At 44.2% G+C, this 17922-nt stretch overlaps 1 protein-coding gene across 1 annotated transcript in view; it reads left to right on the forward strand.

Moving 5' to 3' along the window:
- The first annotated feature begins 6290 nt into the window (after positions 1-6290).
- Positions 6291-17922, forward strand: part of LOC126253588 (aspartate aminotransferase, cytoplasmic-like) — a 77094-nt gene continuing 65462 nt past the window's right edge. Inside the window, exon 1 of the mRNA XM_049955021.1 lies at positions 6291-6862. Coding sequence (XP_049810978.1) covers positions 6481-6862 — 382 coding nt within the window. The 5' untranslated portion in view covers positions 6291-6480. The remainder of the gene's footprint in view (positions 6863-17922) is intronic.

A 17922-nucleotide genomic window follows, 5' to 3' on the forward strand; every position in this document is an offset into this window, starting at 1 on the left:
TCCAGCTGTTCGTAGAAATCTTCATTCTCGTAACGGGAGCAGGACGAATATGTGAGCCGCAACACCTCAAACGAGAAATGCAACACCTGGAAACTGTCCTGAGGAGTAATGGGCACTCCAAGAATTATATTAGAAGTGTAACAGAGCCAAACACTCGGCGAAGTAAGGAACCAGAAAAAGAAATGTCGGGTACGGCCTTTCTGCCATACATTCCCAGAGTGACGGACAGAATCGGCCGTATATTGCGCAAACATGGCGTAAAGACGATTTTCAAACCGACAAGGAAGATCAAAGAGTGTCTTAGATCGGCGAAGGAGAAAAGAGACCCACTTGCAATGTTGGGAATATACCGTATACCATGCACATGCGGAAAAGTTTATGTCGGAATGACTGGACGATCCATCAACACCAGGATCAACGAGCATAAGCAACATTGTAGGTTGGGGCAGGTGGAGAAATCGGCCGTGGCAGAGCACGCACTCAATGAGACCGACCACGTAATAAAATTCGCCGACACGGAAGTTCTGGCTGTAGAGAAGCACTATCACACGCGCTTGTTCAGAGAAGCTGTAGAAATACAAAAACACGCGAACAGTTTGAACAAGAAAGAGGAAAGCCTTAAGGTCAACGGATCCTGGCTTCCCGTACTGCAGCGAACGACCGTCGCAGGTAGCAAGAGGAGAACCGCACCGGAAATGACCGCGGAGAAGCCCTCGGACGTTGGCGCGCCAGGTACATATAGTCTGCGCCCGCGAGCGACATACAAACGCACAAACTGGGAGCAATTTCAAGATAACGTCGCATCAGAAATTGCTCGCGCCCCGCCTCCAACTGCAAATACGGCAGAACAGGCGCTACAAGACCTCACAAACACGATCCTGCAGGCTGCTGAGGAGGCCACACCCCGACAGCGGGAAGGCCCGCCTCCCCAAATACGACTCCCGGAGCACCTGCTTGCGCAAATTCGGTACAAAAACAGGATCGCAAAGGAGTGGAAAATAACAAGAAACCCAAACACTAGGAGGCTGCTCAACAGACTACAGAGAGAGTTGAAAGCCGCACTCACTGAGCACCGCAACCAGCAATGGTCTGCACGCCTCTCAGCCCTCAAAGTAGACGACAACAGCCTATGGCAAGCGACGAAACAATTTACGAAAAGACGCGCTAGAATGCCGCCGCTGCACGGCCAGCGTGGCATGGTCTACAGCGCAGCTGACAAGGCCAACGCGCTCGCCGACGCATTTGAACAGCAGTTCAAACCAGCGGAAGCACAGGATAGAGACCATGAAAACACAGTCCGTCGACAGCTTGCAGTTTTCCTTGCAGCTGAAGACGACGAAAATGAAGACCCACCACTTTTCGCCCCAGAGGACGTGGCAAAAGTAATCAAGTCTCTCCCCAGCAAAAAGGCCCCAGGCCACGACCGGCTCACGAACCAACTAATAAAACATCTCCCGCCACTGGCAATTACACACATCGCGGACGTCTTCAACGAGGTATCTCGTGCCCGCGAGTTTCCAGCGTGCTGGAAACACGCGGAAGTGGTCGCGATAGCAAAACCAGGTAAAGACCCAGTATTCCCACAGCACCACAGGCCGATAAGCCTCCTACCCACTCTCAGTAAAATTTACGAGCGCCTCCTGCTCATACCCATCGAGCAACATATTTCAAGAGAGCAAATTCTACCAAATTTCCAGGTCGGTTTCAGGCAGAAACACTCAGCCCCGCAACAAATCATGAGAGTGGTCGAAGCAGCAACCGAAGCTTTCAATCGAAGAGGCTACTGTGGGATAGTGCTACTTGACGTAGCCAAAGCCTTCGACACCGTATGGCACACTGGGTTACTATACAAACTATACACACAGGGCTTCCCCGGGACGATAGTCAAACTACTGAAAAGCTATCTCTCGAACAGAACTTTCTCCGTTAGGGTTGACTCTTCACTCTCGACAAGAAGACGCGTGCGCGCTGGAGTGCCCCAGGGCTCGGTGCTAGGGCCCGTCCTGTATAGTCTATACACTGCAGACACGCCCACCGCACCCCTGGTGCACACAGCGCAGTACGCGGACGATACAGCGTTCTTCACACGCAACGCCAACAGGGATCTGGTCACCAGACGACTACAGACAGTCCTAAACGACACGGAACAATGGGCAAAGAAATGGCGCATCACCATCAATAGTGAGAAAACACAGGCGATGCTCATAACCCGCCGACTAGGCAAGCGCGGACCACAAAGAAGACCACCACTACACCTTAGGCTAAATGGCCAGGAGCTACCGTGGAGGCAAACGGCAAAATACCTAGGAGTGACACTTGACAAACGCCTCACATGGAAACCACACATTGAGGACCTAAGACTTAAATCTAGCGCCAGAATGAGCCTCTTGTATCCTGTTCTCAATACAGGAAGCTCGCTGGCTGCAAATATAGGTGTAAGAGTTTACTGTTCACTTATCCGCCCCATCATGGAGTATGCAAGCCCCATCTGGGGTTATGCTGCTAAAACACATATTGCAAAACTCCAGCGTGTACAAAACAGGGCGCTGAGACGAGCGCTACACGTCCCCTCGCAGTTCCCAACGGCCGATCTACACGAAGCGGCAGAAGTCATGCCACTAATAGAAAGATTCCAAGAACTCGCAGAAACCTTCTATGACACAGCATCCAGGTCCACAAACAACCTGATCAACAGGATGGGACAATACGACCCAACAAGAGACAGGCATAAAAGACCGAAATCGATCTTTTATGACTAGCAAACAAACCATCCATTAAATCATCCATCAACCACATCACATCACCATCATCCAAGCCAGCCCCTAATTAGGGCCGTCAAGTAATCCACAAATAAATGCACACCAGAAATAAGACCTACCACAAAGAAAAGCACAAATTAATAAAAAAAAAATCACCCAAACCCAGTTGGAGTAAATGTCTCTAGGACAACAAACTCCATACGCAGCCACCCTCAAGCAGAGGAAGCATTAAAGTGCAGTAGGAGAGAGCTCGGCTCCAGTTCACCACCGGCAATGGAGGGTGAAGCTTTGACAATGCCAGCCACTCGTGCTGGCGAAACGTCAGAAAAATCATTAGATGAACGTCGGCCGAAGAACCCGAGACAGAAGCCAATAGGCACTATGGTCTATGATCAAATATTCAGAAAATTTCTTTGACAATGATCTTTAACGAGGCCATTCGGAGCCCTGTCGTCTTGTGACTGTGCATTCTCGTGACCACCGCTGCCAGCAATCATGAGCTCTGTTACACGAGCTCGTTCAAAGTCAGTGAGGTGATGATAATGGCGTCCTCGTCGTCTTGAAGACATTCTTGACTAACATCAACTCACCACGGCCAATCTCAAAGGTAACTAACGGTCAGGACCGTTAAAACTAGTATTTAAAGCCGTAGAGCCACTCTTATGAGATTGATGCGAAATTTAAATAGACGTCATGTTTCAAACGTAGAAACATTCCTACCAACTTTCGTGTACGTCGCACAACTCATTCTTGGTGTCGCGATTTTCCTCCGTCAATCTGTTATCTTTGCAGTTGAATCACATGTATTATCTTGAAGAGTCGATCTGTGTATCTTTTGGTTTTCTTATTTCCACACTTTGTTTTTCGTTTGCTAAATTATGTTAAACACTTCAATGCTAATCTGGCAACAGTGTCAACAAACGTCAACCTGGTTGTCGTACTGTATCTGTGAAGTTAATACCTATTAACTATGAAGTGTTTCAAATCATTTAGTTAAAGAAAAAACGAAATATGAAAACCAAAATACGACAATATCTCGACGCGGATATGTGTCGAACGTCCATAAGCGTATTGGAAGCGCATCGCCTAAGGCCGGTATTCAACTATCTTATTTCTTTGACAAAGATCTTTGACGTGGCGCAGAAAAGGGGTATTACACTGCCATTATATTTTTCATCAAAGTTCAAGATGTCGGTCAACAAATTTTTACTATGCGCTGCAGGTCCTTGTGCCACACACAACTACATTGTTTGTGCACTTGGAAGAGAAGAGGCTGAAAAAAAGGGGATCATATTTGGGCGAAGCCGTGGGTTTTACGTTGAGATAATAAAAGCATTCAGCAAAATTCGTTACGAGAGCTACAAGTGGAGGACGTCAAGCCTTATACAAATTACTTACGAATGGATGACAGTGAGTTTCAGTGTTTGCTCAGTAAAGTGGTTCCTCACATTAAAAAGCCGAACACTGACTTAAGAAAAGCTATAAGTGCAGACGTGAAGCTCACCATAACACTGCGATTTCTTGCTACAGGAGAGAGCTACTCTAGCCAACAATATAGTACTCGAATGCCACAGTGCACATTAACGAAAATAATTCTATTAGCGTGTGAAGCGATTTAAAAAGCACTGAAAGGGAAATATCTGAAGGTAAATAAATGTATAGCACACTATAAGGTCGTTAAGAACTATTTTTATATTTGAATAAATTAATTATTAGGATGCAACAACCACAAAATTAATAAAAAGTGCGAAACAGACGAGGCACTTTTTAACTAGTGATGCCAAGAAATCAAAATTAGAGATTCGTTTTTTACTTTAGAATGTGCCCTTCTCCTCTATTCTGGCTTGCTGAAAAGCTGCCTGGATATTTGTAGGTGTAGAGGTGGATGACTGTAGCTGTGATTAAGGATCTCAAGTTGCTTGCAACATATCCCACCTGCCTATCAGTGCACGTTACTCAGCTCCCCCCCCCCCCCCCCCCAGGTCGAAACAAGATTATTAAAAAGAGTAGTAGAAGGAATGTAACAACTGAACTATTAAGCCATGTTTACAAACACACTACAGGCGTCAAATAACTGTAGCGACGCCAGTGCTCCAAGCGGTTACATTTCACATTTCAAGGAACAGAAGACGAATGACTTTCATAATCACATTTACAGTAGGGTCCTGGATTTCTTTGACGAAAGGCGAGATTTGACAATGTGCCCTGTTACACTATCAAATTTCTTTGACATATATAGTTGAGATATTACCTTTGACAAATAAATATGATAGTGCAATACCGGCCTAACGTATGACAGATGAGACAAAACGTAAATTTTAACAGAAAAGAAAAATGACTGAAAAATCCACTGAAGATACTTACCATATAAAAGGCAAAACGCATTTGGAAAGCCACAATAAAATGTTTCAATTTCTAAAACGAATATTGAAATATTCATGCTCGACTGCTCGTTTACTGTCTGAAGCTATTCAGTTAAGAATAGTCTACTGTCTGCGTATTTTTGATCTCAAAGGTTTATAGTACCCTATACTTCTATACCCTGAGTCAATGTGGCTGTACTATAATGGCTCAAATGGCTCTGAGCACTATGGGACTCAACTGCTGAGGTCATTAGTCCCCTAGAACTTAGAACTAGTTAAACCTAACTAACCTAAGGACATCACAAATTTCCATGCCCGAGGCAGGATTCGAACCTGCGACCGTAGCGGTCTTGCGGTTCCAGACTGCAGCGCCTTTAACCGCACGGCCACTTCGGCCGGCCGGCTGTACTATAATTTTGAGTTACCCTGTGTACGATCTCCTCTATACTTTAGGAGAGTGGTGGCGATCGCTTAAACAGGAAACGACATAGAAAAAGTTCTGAGGAAGGCGAACCGTAACTGCGTTTTGTTAGATGCAACAAATCTGCGACAGAAATTGCCTTTGTCCTTGCTCTTCTGGAGTACTAGCGCCGTATGGGATCCTTAACCGGGGGACTTCGAAAAAGTTCAGAGAAGATCAGCTCTTTTCAGCATTCACTAAAACAAAGGCGTTTCTCGTTGCGGCGAGATCTTTTCTCGATATTTCAATCATCAACTTCTTCCTTCTAATTCGAAAATATTTTATTGACTCCCACCTACATAGGGAGGAATGGCTATCATAATAAAATAAGAGAAACCAGAGCTCGCACGGAAAGATTAAAATGTTCTTTTTTTTCCACATGCTATCCGAGAGTGGTGCGGTAGATAAATAGGCTGAAAGTGGTGAGATGCCAAGTACTTAAAGTGTGAGTTGCATAATAGATGCAGATCACATGCTGGCAGTACTGCCTCACCGGAAGGATCAGTGTTTCCTTTTAGACACTGGCAGTTGTCTTCCAGGAAGCTTCGCGCCGCTGAAGACAGCTGCAGATCACAACTTCGTCATCGACTCGCGCGTTCTCTCCCTCTGCGCCCGCGGCTGTACCGTCACGAAGTAAGCCGGAAACCCCCGAGCAGCACCGAACGTTGCATGCGGCGCGCGTATAAAGCACCCGTCGTTGGCCGCGAGCGTCGTTTCGCAGCGAGGGAGCGTTTGGAGTGACGTCGGCTACGCATTGTTCCAGTTCCTTATTACAAGGGCCCAGTGAAGATATTTGTCCCACCTGCGACTGCAACACTGTACGACGAAGAAGACAATACATTCACTTCGCAAGGGACTTTTATATCTGACGCTGTACCTGCTACGCCAAGACAGCGCGATGCTGGGCAACACGTTGCGCCAACTGAACCACGAGGTTTTGTTGTCACTGCAGAAACCGCTGCCGCGGGCGTTGACTGTCGATAGTGGCGCCAGGAACGCTCTTGTCGATCGAAGATCAGCGAGAAAGAAGGCAGATGGCTCACCAGTGAGGAGCGCTGGGCAGGCGCAGTGGCGCCAACATTCCTCCGTGGTTCCCTCTGGGGGCCCTAGGAAGCAGCTGGCGCACAACTTCGCTCTCCAGCCGGAACTCTATCCGTCTTCTGCGAGTCCTGTATCCAGGTTTGAAGACGTAGAGTTCGGCACGCCAATCGAAGTACACATCGTGCGAGCCAGCTACAACGCCGACCCTTTCGAGAAGAAGGTCGATCTCGGAGTTGGAGGTTAGTATGTGTGTGTGTGTGTGTGTGTGAGAGAGAGAGAGAGAGAGAGAGAGAGAGAGAGAGAGAGAGAGAGAGAGAGAGGGAGGGGGGGGAGGGAGGGAGAGGGGGCGGGAAATACTACCGTTAGCTGTCTGAATTTTCAGCCAGAACCAGTTTCATCGTTGCTGATCCAACAGCCGCCGCCTTGCTTCTAAAATTAGAATCGCATTTTTCTCCATCTTGGTTACCTTGACAGTGTTTTTGCAACGGTACCGGTCGAATAGCGAGCCGGTAGCAGCAGAAACTTTCAGCGTCAGCAGGCGAATATGATACGCTTTTCCAACTGTCAAATAACGTATTAAGCTTATCCATTATGGATATAGTAGAACCTTGGGCGGTCATACATTTGGTCGTTTACTGGTTTTCGAGCCCTTTTCATGTTCATTTTCAGAACAGACCTGCAGAAGTATCATAAATATGTTTGTAGCGTGATGTTGGGAACTGGAGATTGCTTCTTGCGGTAGTATAGTCGGTATCCACCTGACAGCTTCCATTTTTATTGTCTGTCGGCAACAGATTAACGCATTACTCGTAAGAACATTGAGTGGCACTTGAAATTTATAGCGGAAGTGTTTAATTCTGTTGCCGATAGGCGATGAACTGGATCCAGCGACCGGGTTCCCGGGTTCGATTCCCGGCGGGGTCAGGGATTTTCTCTGCCTCGTGATGACTGGGTGTTGTGTGATGTCCTTAGGTTAGTTAGGTTTAAGTAGTTCTGAGTTCTAGGGGACTGATGACCATAGATGTTAAGTCCCATAGTGCTCAGAGCCATTTGAACCATTTGATCGATGAACTGGAAGCTATCACGTGGATATTAACATCAAGACCTTCCATAACGCCATAAGAAGCAATATCCAGCACCCAGCATCAAGCTACAAACATATTTATGTATTTTCTGCAGGTCTCATCTGAAGGTGAGCACGAAAAGGCTCAAAAACGAGTTAACGAAAAATAAAAAATTGATATTTCGTAAGTGACTGGTGCAGTTATCCGTCTTTAAATTGAGTGAGATGTTTTGTCTTGTCAGGAATGCTAACAGAAAATAGAAAACACTTGTATTAAAAACGCTGTGATTTTATTGCGAACATTTGCATGTCTGCTCGGTTTAACTCCATAACAAAAATTCCGTGGATTTTACGGAATTTGATGTTCGCGCTCATACGTCTAACAAAACGCTTTCATAGGGCGAAGTGGATGACACAATGGCAACAGAAATCGTAGAGGTGTATGCCAGGTACTTCTGTTGAATCACAGTAGAAATACATACGTATACCATTAGTCGCTCTTCCCACTCAGGAAAAACGGATAAATAACTGAACATTTTTACTATTAGGACGAGGGGCTGCAAAAGCAAAAATGCAACCAGGAGAAAGCATGGATGATAGACGTTTAACGCCTGATCGACGACGAGATCATAAGGAACGAAGTCCAAGCTCGGATCGGGGAAGAATAAGGAATCGTACGTGCCCTCCTTCAAATAAACGGTACCCGCATATTACGCCTTAAGCGATTTAGGTAAACCACACAACCGTGAGGGATGTAACGGCAACTGTAACTCTTATATGCCCTTCGGTTGCATTGCCCTTCGTTCAGAGAACTTAAGAACAGTTTAATGCTGATATTCTTGTTAGTGTAGATGTACAATCACTTCAGCTCTTACGAAGTGTGCGAATACTAAGCAAACTAACTGGAGGCCATGGTTTTCGAATTATTCAAGTAAAGCGCGTTTGAAGATCACCTTTGAACGTTCTTCTAGAATAATTCGGGAAGTATGGCCTCTAGTGAAAATATATCTCAGTCAAAATTTAACTGCATTAAATTCCCTACAAAAAGATCCTGTTCGTTTTTGCCGTAGGAATAATAGTCAGCGTTCGCGCGTCATATTTGAAGACGTTACGGCATTACGGGTTGCATGAAACCTATATATGTATATACTTCATTCACTACGCATTTCGGCGGTTACTTAATCACCAAGTACAAAGTATCATTCATACAGCTGTTTTTAGTGACAAGGTCGGCTATTTCTTGTCCCAGTACAATGTGTCATTTGGTTTCAGTGGGAAGTATATGCAATCTTCTGCTTCAGGAGGCAGCTCTCATACTGTTGTTGCCCCTTTTTCAAATCTAAGCTAAGCTCAGCTCTTGGTCACCTCATATATAAGAAATGGTCGATGCTTGCCACTGAGAACAGCCATTTGAAAGAAGTATTCCTCCTAAAGATAACGGTGCAACCGTCGAAATACGTACTGAATGACATAAGGATTTTGTGACACAGAATTATACATATTTTAATAACCGAATAACTATTAACAAATTGCACAGAGAAGTTTCTTTAACATTCAGTCGATTTCATGGTCATTACAGGAAGAACACTCGCTCAGATGGAAAATCATGGGCGCCGAAATCGTGTTGATCCTGACAAGGGAATCATTCTGTCATTCGCCACACGAAGTCACGAATTGGTTTAGGGAAAGCTGGCTAGACGGAGATTTTGACTTTTTTTAAACCCATTGTGTTACCATGTTAGTTTCCATCCTTGGCAAAAGAATGAGGAACAGTATAACTTCTTTTAATTTTAGTGGAGTATACGCTGCCTTGATTTGTGAATAATGAGTGTGCCTGTGCGTGAGCAGCTAAAGTGCGTATATACAGGTTTCATAACTCATCAGCCCCTCACACAGGGAACATATAGATACACCCTTGGAACTAATTGCGGGATACTCATTACAGTGCAGTCCCCTAAAGAAAAGTTCTCAGTAACTTGAGCAGTTGCGTGAAAACAACTTTGTTATACAGACTGTGTTCCTGTGGAAGACGGTAGAGCTGTTCCATCCTTTGACCTAAGCAGTAGCTCATTTATTCGGTCGTCAGAAAACTTACACCTTAACGTGGATTTCGATTCAGTATCATATTTGATGCTAATCACACGCGCTAACGAAGGTGTTCCAGAAGTGGACCATTTCGGGGTTCTAAGAAAAATTTTTGCCGCTTTTTCAGAATCAGCTGCCCAGCTTCCGTTAACCGTCGAGTGGCGAAAGTATACAGGGACTCGAGAGGAACGATCATTCTAACCCATTCGAACAAAATAAATAAATAAATTCAGCAAACGTGGGCTCTGAAATGCATACCTTAACAGCTATGAGCACTTGTTCAGTAGAGGATATGTGTTTCACAGTAGCGAAGATGAAAAAGTGCTCATAGCTTTTAAAGTATTCATTTTAGAACCCATGTTTGCTGGATTTGTTTATTTTGTTCGAATGAGTTCCACTTTAGAGCCCATGTTTACTAGACTTTTGTATTTCAAATGATCGTGCCTGTCATATTGCAGAATACTGAGCGTTCGTTCTGGGACACGGGTGTAACATCTGATAAGCTCTCGCGTAGGATGACTGCGTTGCGGAGGAAGCTTCTTTATATGGGCTTGACGTTCTTGAATGTACTGAATACCTGCGGTCTAAGGAGATGTGTATGTGTTATCTAGTTTCTCTGGTTTTCTTCTTTGAAGAAAATGTTACGTATAAGCTATCTTGTGCGTTATTTTCCTATTTTAACCGACAGTTTTAAGGCTTGAACTTAGATATTGCTACCTCAGCAGATAGTAGAAACTGATTAAAATTATCCAAGACAAGCTTTAGTAGTCGGTACATATTAATACCTTAAACGGGCTCGAAGGTTTGTCAGGGTTTTTCCTATACGAGGCGCAGGTCACGAGTGGCCGAGGGACGTGTGTGTAAAATTTCATCTCGAATCAGGGACCTTCCGACACCACGGGAATACTGTTTGTCGACTAACTACGCTCCTCCAAGTCTACAGAAATCGCATAGTTAAACCCAGCACATCTCAAACTTTGTAACACTCGCAAGTGATGGTAATAAGAGGAAGTTCTGTTACGTGTGGGTTTTCCTGTACAGTAAAAATTCATTGTTAGGACTGCGGGAGAAAATTTAGCTGCAAGAGAAATGTGATGGAGCTACCGAAGGTCGCTACTGAACGGGAAACCATAATTCCCAGGAAGCGTGCCCCAATCTGCGCTAGTCTGGAGTGAAACTAAGGAGTGAGTGATAAAATCTTCTCCAGTCACCAGCCGAGTGGTGGCGACGTCTTGTCGCAACGTTTCGTATCCATCATCTTCAGTCGAAGTCAAGCCACTTCGCTCGAAGATTTTATCATTTCAATACGCCGGAAAAGCCTGCAATTACATATACGGGCAGTGTCGTGTTTAGGGTAATAGCTGCACATAGCCTGTCGTGCAGTTCATTTAAGATTTATGTTTCCTCTCTCTGCCCTTAAATTTGTTACGCAAACAATTCGTGACCAAACAGTTTGGGTTGTTTGAGTACTGGATAGGATTAATAGACCTGAGTGTTGTGAAAACGTGATTAAAAAATATTATTTGATACTTCCAGGAAGATCAAATCTATGTGACGCATAAGGATTCGAACCCAGAACATTGCCTTTAACGGACGATGTTCTTATCGACTGAAGTGCAGTCACTAATCACGACCCGCTCTCACTTTACTTACCGACACATCTTTCCTAAACAGCATACACTATGCTCCAGAGTGAACGATACATTCTCGAATATTATTTGAGATATCTTTGTCTTTAAACTGGGTTCCACAGCCGATGAGAAACAGACAAAATGTTTACAGCCTCGATGGAACCATGGCTTTAACCTTATACGCATGACTGACTCCCATCCGTCAAAAGTTTCTTGTACGGTTACATGGATCGAATGCTTCTTGTGTCACAACCCAAAAACTAATCTTAAGCGGTTTCTAAACCATCAGTAATATTGGGCAATAATATTGTACAATATATTGACGATGATCTGTAGAAGGTGAAGTTATAAAGCGCAACCTTCATGCCAAACCTCGGAGGGGAAAGCATGGCGGATGTGGACGCTAGCTACAATTTGTTCTTCAGGCTGGCTAGAGAAAGAGGAGACAAATGATTGTGGGAATTTACTGAGGATGGACTGTCGCTCATTTAATGTATTTTAGCGGATGGTTGCCCCTATGCTTAAGGAAAAAGGAACACTTATTTGCGAGACACTATCCCAGCAAATTAGTGCCTTCTTGTAATTTGTTCGCGACGAATTTAACTTCTTTATTGATTGAAGTTCATCTACTTACGAATACATTTCTCTGTATTTGGACAACAGCTGATCGCATTGCTCGGTTTTCTTCTAGTGTTTACTATACTCGTTTGATTTTACACAGCGTTTTGAACGTGCGTTTCGTTGATTTCGAAGCCATTTTCACAATTCAGTTTACGCAAGAAAACAAATCGCGCATAGTAAGAAGTCTAGCAAAGATATATAAGTCTAACCAGCTTGCGTAACAGCAATCTAATTTCAATAGGTCCATTAGTGTATTGTACGGTGTGTTGCACAACGTTGAACCTTATCCACAGATGGTCAATAGTATTGCACAACACAAAACATTACACAATATTATTGACAGCCTATAGGCCGCTTTAAGATCGCAGAGGGATGTTTCACTTTGCTGCGGTATGTTGGTTGTTGTCAAAGTTCCTGCCAGATTAAAACTGTGCGCTGGACCGTAAATCGAATACAAAACTTTGCATTTCGCAATCGAAATAGCGTCTCTGAGCTGTGAGGCAGACGGAAGGTTCTGGAAGGCGTGGAGCGTGCATGCTGGCGGCCTTGGAGCCGGCTGCTAGTGCGTTGAACTCCGCATTCGCCGCCAGCCAGACACTTTGCCAGTAGGGGCGGTCGCGGTAAACACTTGCCTGCTGAAGCCTTTGCCTACGCGTTAACTGGAGCCGTAACTCCGAGAGCGGTTTTCAAGGCGCTTTCTCGGGCATACACATTAGCTTAGCATGAGGTACTTTAGTATTTGTGTCTAGTGGATAACTGTAACTGGTGCTTGTATTATTGCGCAGGACTGCTGGAGTCAACCTAGGGCAAAGTGACTTGATATCATTATACAGCCTTGGGGCGCCTTGCCATGGCTCGCACGACTCTACCCGTCGGAGATTCGAGTCCTCACTCGGGCATGGGTGTGTTTGTGTTATCCTTATCATAAGTTAGTTTAAGTTAGGTTAAGTAGTGTGTAAGCCTAGGGGCCGAAGACCTCAGCAGTTTGGTCCCATAGGAAATTACCACAAATTTCCAAAATCGTTATACAATTGACAGATTACTGTAAACATTTACGTATTATGGAAAAACACTTAGTTGACTAATTATTTATTTTTGCAATCTAGGTTTTGTTAGCCCCACTGTCTAGCCCCACTAGCTTTGGGCTGATAACCGGGAACACAGGTCATAAAAAAATGAAACATGTGCCAAATAAGTGTTTCTTTTTTTTTTTTTTTTTCAAATGATAATATCTCAGCAAGAGTCCACAGTGAAATCAATCAAATTTGTATAATGTTTCCAGACAAACATCTACCATCCACTTTTATAATTGTTTCCAGGCGCATTTAAAATGATCTCTCCATCTTCAGCAACGATTGTCTGATGCTTTACATTTCTTGGGACACGATATTGCTAAGTGTGAAGTCCTTTATTTAGGAGATTGCATTTAATGAAAGAAGACGAAATCAAAAGCGAGCGTGTTACAACAAATGATCGTGCATCTGCAACTGCAAATTTCGTATAAATGCACAATAGAAATACACCCAGAACGAATTTTCACTCTGCAGTGGAATGGGCCCCGATACGAAACTTCCTAGCAGTTTAAAACTGTGTGGGGGACCGAGACTCGAACTCGGAATCTTTGCCTTTCGCGGGCAAGTGTTCTGCCAGCTGAGCTACCAAAGCACGATTCACCAGCCCTCCTGACAGCTTTACTTCCACCAGTATCTCATCTTCTAAACTTCACAGAAATGCTGCTGTGAAACTTGCGGAACTAACACTCCTGGACTAGCATTTGCCTGCGAAGGGCGAAGGTCCCGAGTTCGAGTCTCGGTGCGGCACATAGTCTTCATCTGCCAGGAAGTTTCCTGTCAGCACACGTTCAGCTGAAATATCGTAAGTTCTGTTTTATATGCCCCACTGATCGCTTATAATTTTCTACGGAGAAAGTCTGACGTTGCCTTATGATAATAAACCCTCGTCATTTTTTTGTGTAATTATGTTTCAGTTTACCCTCTTTGTTACACAGCAAATAGGTCGATACCGAAGGAAAATATTAGACAAATTTCACTGAAGATAGTGGTAGAGACATAGATCTACGAAATGAGTGTCGAAACAATCAGAAAACTGGTAACGTGTTTGTTACGAAAATAATAAGTAACTATCGACAATCACAGGATTTTAAAATATATTACAGAAACAGGAACCGGAGAGGCTATAAAAATGTCATTTGACTGCACTTCATAACAAACCAGACAGGATTTGAGTCTTAATACATCGGGGCAGAGTTTGATCGTCGGAAGCAGTAGGTCACTAATTCTATCAACACGAACTGCCTCCTATTACCTCGCCGTTGAAATGGAAGTAATTTGTCAAAAGGACTGAGTAGCAGATCGTGAAAAATGAAAGACTACGGCAGTTTACGTAGAGATTTTTATCATGGCAAACGTCTTGCGTTTCACTTAGCCGGCCGCATGGTCTCGCGGTTCTAGACGCTCAGTTCGGAACGGCGCGACTGCTACGGTCGCAGGTTCGAATCCTGCCTCGGGCATGGATGTGTGTGATGTCTTTAGGTTAGATAGGTTTAAGTAGTTCTAAGTTCTAGGGGACTGATGACCACAGATGTTAAGTCCCATAGTGCTCAGAGCCATTTGAACCATTTTTGCGTTTCACTTATACAGGGTGGTCAGAAACAGTCTGAAAAGCCTATACGTGTGTTGTAGTGTAGGTTGCGCTGAGAAATAATTTTTAAGAAAAACATTCTACACTTTGCGGCCTTTAAGAGGTATTTAGCATTGAACTTAACCATTCAAGCCGTAGCGTGCCCAAATTAAAGCGGTACACCAGAAGACGGCGTCGCCAAACATGTTTTCATTTGATTTCCTGACAGAGAACAAGCGAACGATGCAAAAATTGGACATGGGATGGTAGTAAGGATCCAACCCGAGGTAAAGGCTGAGGAATTTCATGCGTTATCACCTACGCTATGAGAACAACTGACTCTAATTGTAACTGGCGGGCCGCTTGAATTTGCGCGGGCAACTGTCTGATTGGCTAACTTCAGTGCTAAGCAACTCGGAAATGGCGCAATGTATCGAAGTTTTTTCCTTACAGTTATTTTTTTAGTACAGCGTACCTCCTAATGCCCTTACAAGCATTCCAAACTCTTTGTGACCAGCCTGTATACGAAGAAAAAATCGTTTTACAACGATTATAGATAAAATGTTATTTTCTGACACAAGACAGCTTCTTCCAGCAGGAGGACGTACAATGTGCTGTGCTTGTGGACTGCCAGTTGCTATGTGCCATGTTTCAACTCAGTGCACTTTATGTTTTAATAAGGTAATATCATTTGGAGAGGCGACAGATTTTACCTTCCTTTCATATTATGAAGAGGTGAGCGTGTAAATGATTTTTGTGTCATGTGGCCTGCAACTGTGCAACTTTTTTCATTGGCAAGCGAGGTGCACTCAGCCCTTGTGAGGCCAGTTGAGGAGCTACCTGATAGAAAAGTAGACGCTCCGGTTGCGAAAACTGACGAGGGCCGGGAAAGCGATGTGCTTTCCAAATGTCTCTCCACATCTGGGCCCAGTGACGCCTATCGGCTGAGGATGACACGATGGCCGGTGGGTACAGCTGGGTCTTCCTAGGCATGTTCGGACGGAGAGGCAGAGGGAGGGAAAGAAAGAGAGTTACTAATGAAACTGTTCTTCTGCTTCCAGTAGAGTAAACATTTGTCTCTAGAGAACACGAATGTTTCTGCACTATCCCGACTACTTGTTATCAAAGTATCGAGATTATAACGGTGATTTTGGAATTATTTTTACGTTAAGTTTACTGAAATACCTATGTGATAACATTTTACCCACCAAGATTCGAGCCGGATGTTTCAGAGGCGAAAGCCCTGAGAAGTACCAAGAAATTCCAGCACTTAGTTTAAGAAATCTGGTAACAACTTCGCTTAAATCTCAGAGTAGATTTTCAGTTCTTATTGATTTTTCATGGCACTTAAGTCACTTTCATCCACGGTAATGCTTCATGTATATGACAAATTCGACCTCGCACAGTCATTTGAGTTAGACATCAAACGGTAGGTGCCCCTCATCTGCCGGAGGGTAGCAATGGCATAAAAAATGGCTCTGAGCACTATGGGACTTAACATCTGTGGTCATCAGTCCCCTAGAACTTAGAACTACTTAAACCTAACTAACCTAAGCACATCACACACATCCATGCCCGAGGCAGGATTCGAACCTGCGACCGTAGCAGTCGCGCGGTTCCGGACTGCGCGCCTAGAACCGCTAGACCAGAGAAATGGCATACTTTGTCGACAGGACCACACCTAGTAAGACACCGTAGTGACGAGTCTATTTAGACACGTTATTTTAAGCACCTTGTGCACGTGGGTCACGACATCCAAAATGTCACCCACTGTCCGTTTTCTTGAGTATCCTATCCAGTAGAATGAGGAGGATTTGTGTGGAGTTAGAAATCGAAAACGGGGCTAAGCGATTGTCGGATTCAGTACATGTAGTTAGGCAAATGCTAAATGCAGGTCTGGAGCATATCAGACTAATCACATTATGTTCGTATTCGCCTCTGTGTGGCATCGCCATCTTGTTGCGTGAAGGAAAGGTGAACGCTTGGAGACAGGTCACTATGCACCACGTTTTCTGACCCGTCTTCTGTTTTAGATACCACCAGCTAAATTCAGATTTTTTTTACTTGAGTTTTCTAAGTACCTGCGTAATGTGAGTGGCAATCCATTCTTCGAGGCAGCTCCGCTGTAAACAGAGAACCTTGCCGTCCTTGAACGGTTTCCTTGAGGCGCATTAGCGAGATCCAACGGCAGCAGAAGAGAGTCACTGCACCTAAAGATTCAACGACGGAACACTGTTTGACGGTCCATTTCAGGTCCATCTTTTCTGGTTTTTTAGTCGAAGAATATCTTGAATTTCCCTAACGGATGTAAACTATATTGGCGTCCTGTTTTATCAGATGACGCTCATAAGTCATTGATCGTGCACTAAGAAACATTATAGATTTTTTCAGCCCATGACGAAGAAAGAAACGAAATCCTAGAAATCTGGGCGGTTAAGTAATCTATCTGTTACGTATTTTGCCTGAGCTGTCGCAACTACATTTTTCTACTCTACCTGCTACATACAGGGTGGTCAGAAATAGTCTGAAAAGCTTATAAGGGAGTTGGATGGCATGTTGTGCTGAGAAATAATTGTCAAGAAAGAAAATTCGATACATTGCGCCCTTTCCGTGTTAATTAGCATTGAAGTCAGCCATACGTCTGTTGCGTGCAAATTCAGGCGGCCTGCCAGAGACGGTGTCGCTAATTGTGTTCTTTGTTTAGTTTCCTAAAACCGAACAACAGAGCGATACAAAAATTGGATATAGGACGATGCTAAGGCTATAACCCAATCTAAATGCTGAGCAGTCTCATGAGCTATCATCTACTCTGTGAGAACAGCCTGGCACTAATTGTACAGTATGTGGTGGGCCTTTTGATTTTGCACGCACAAATGTCTGACTGTCTAACTTGAAAACTAATTAACTCATAAACGGCTCAAGGTACTGATTTTTTTCCTAACAGTATTATTTCTGAGCACAACCAACCCAGCAAGACTATTACCAGCTTTTATGACTGTTTCTGGCCATTCGGTATTTTTTTCCGCTCGGAGTTTTCGTATTTTAGATTTCTATTTGTTAAAAAAGCCACTGGAGCCTACGATATGACACAAGTACACTGCGTGGTTTTCTCTGCAATTTACAAGATTTTAGAGGACCAGGCAATTTCAAGGCAACTGTGCGTAGGCTTCTAAACAGCGCTGGTGGTCAAGTTCTCCAGCTGAATTAGCAAGCCGTTTTCCGCACACAGCTATCGCTATGTGCAATTTATGAAGATTGG

The sequence above is a fragment of the Schistocerca nitens genome, chromosome 4 (assembly GCF_023898315.1).
Source record: "Schistocerca nitens isolate TAMUIC-IGC-003100 chromosome 4, iqSchNite1.1, whole genome shotgun sequence".
In the NCBI taxonomy this organism is placed as follows: domain Eukaryota; kingdom Metazoa; phylum Arthropoda; class Insecta; order Orthoptera; family Acrididae; genus Schistocerca; species Schistocerca nitens.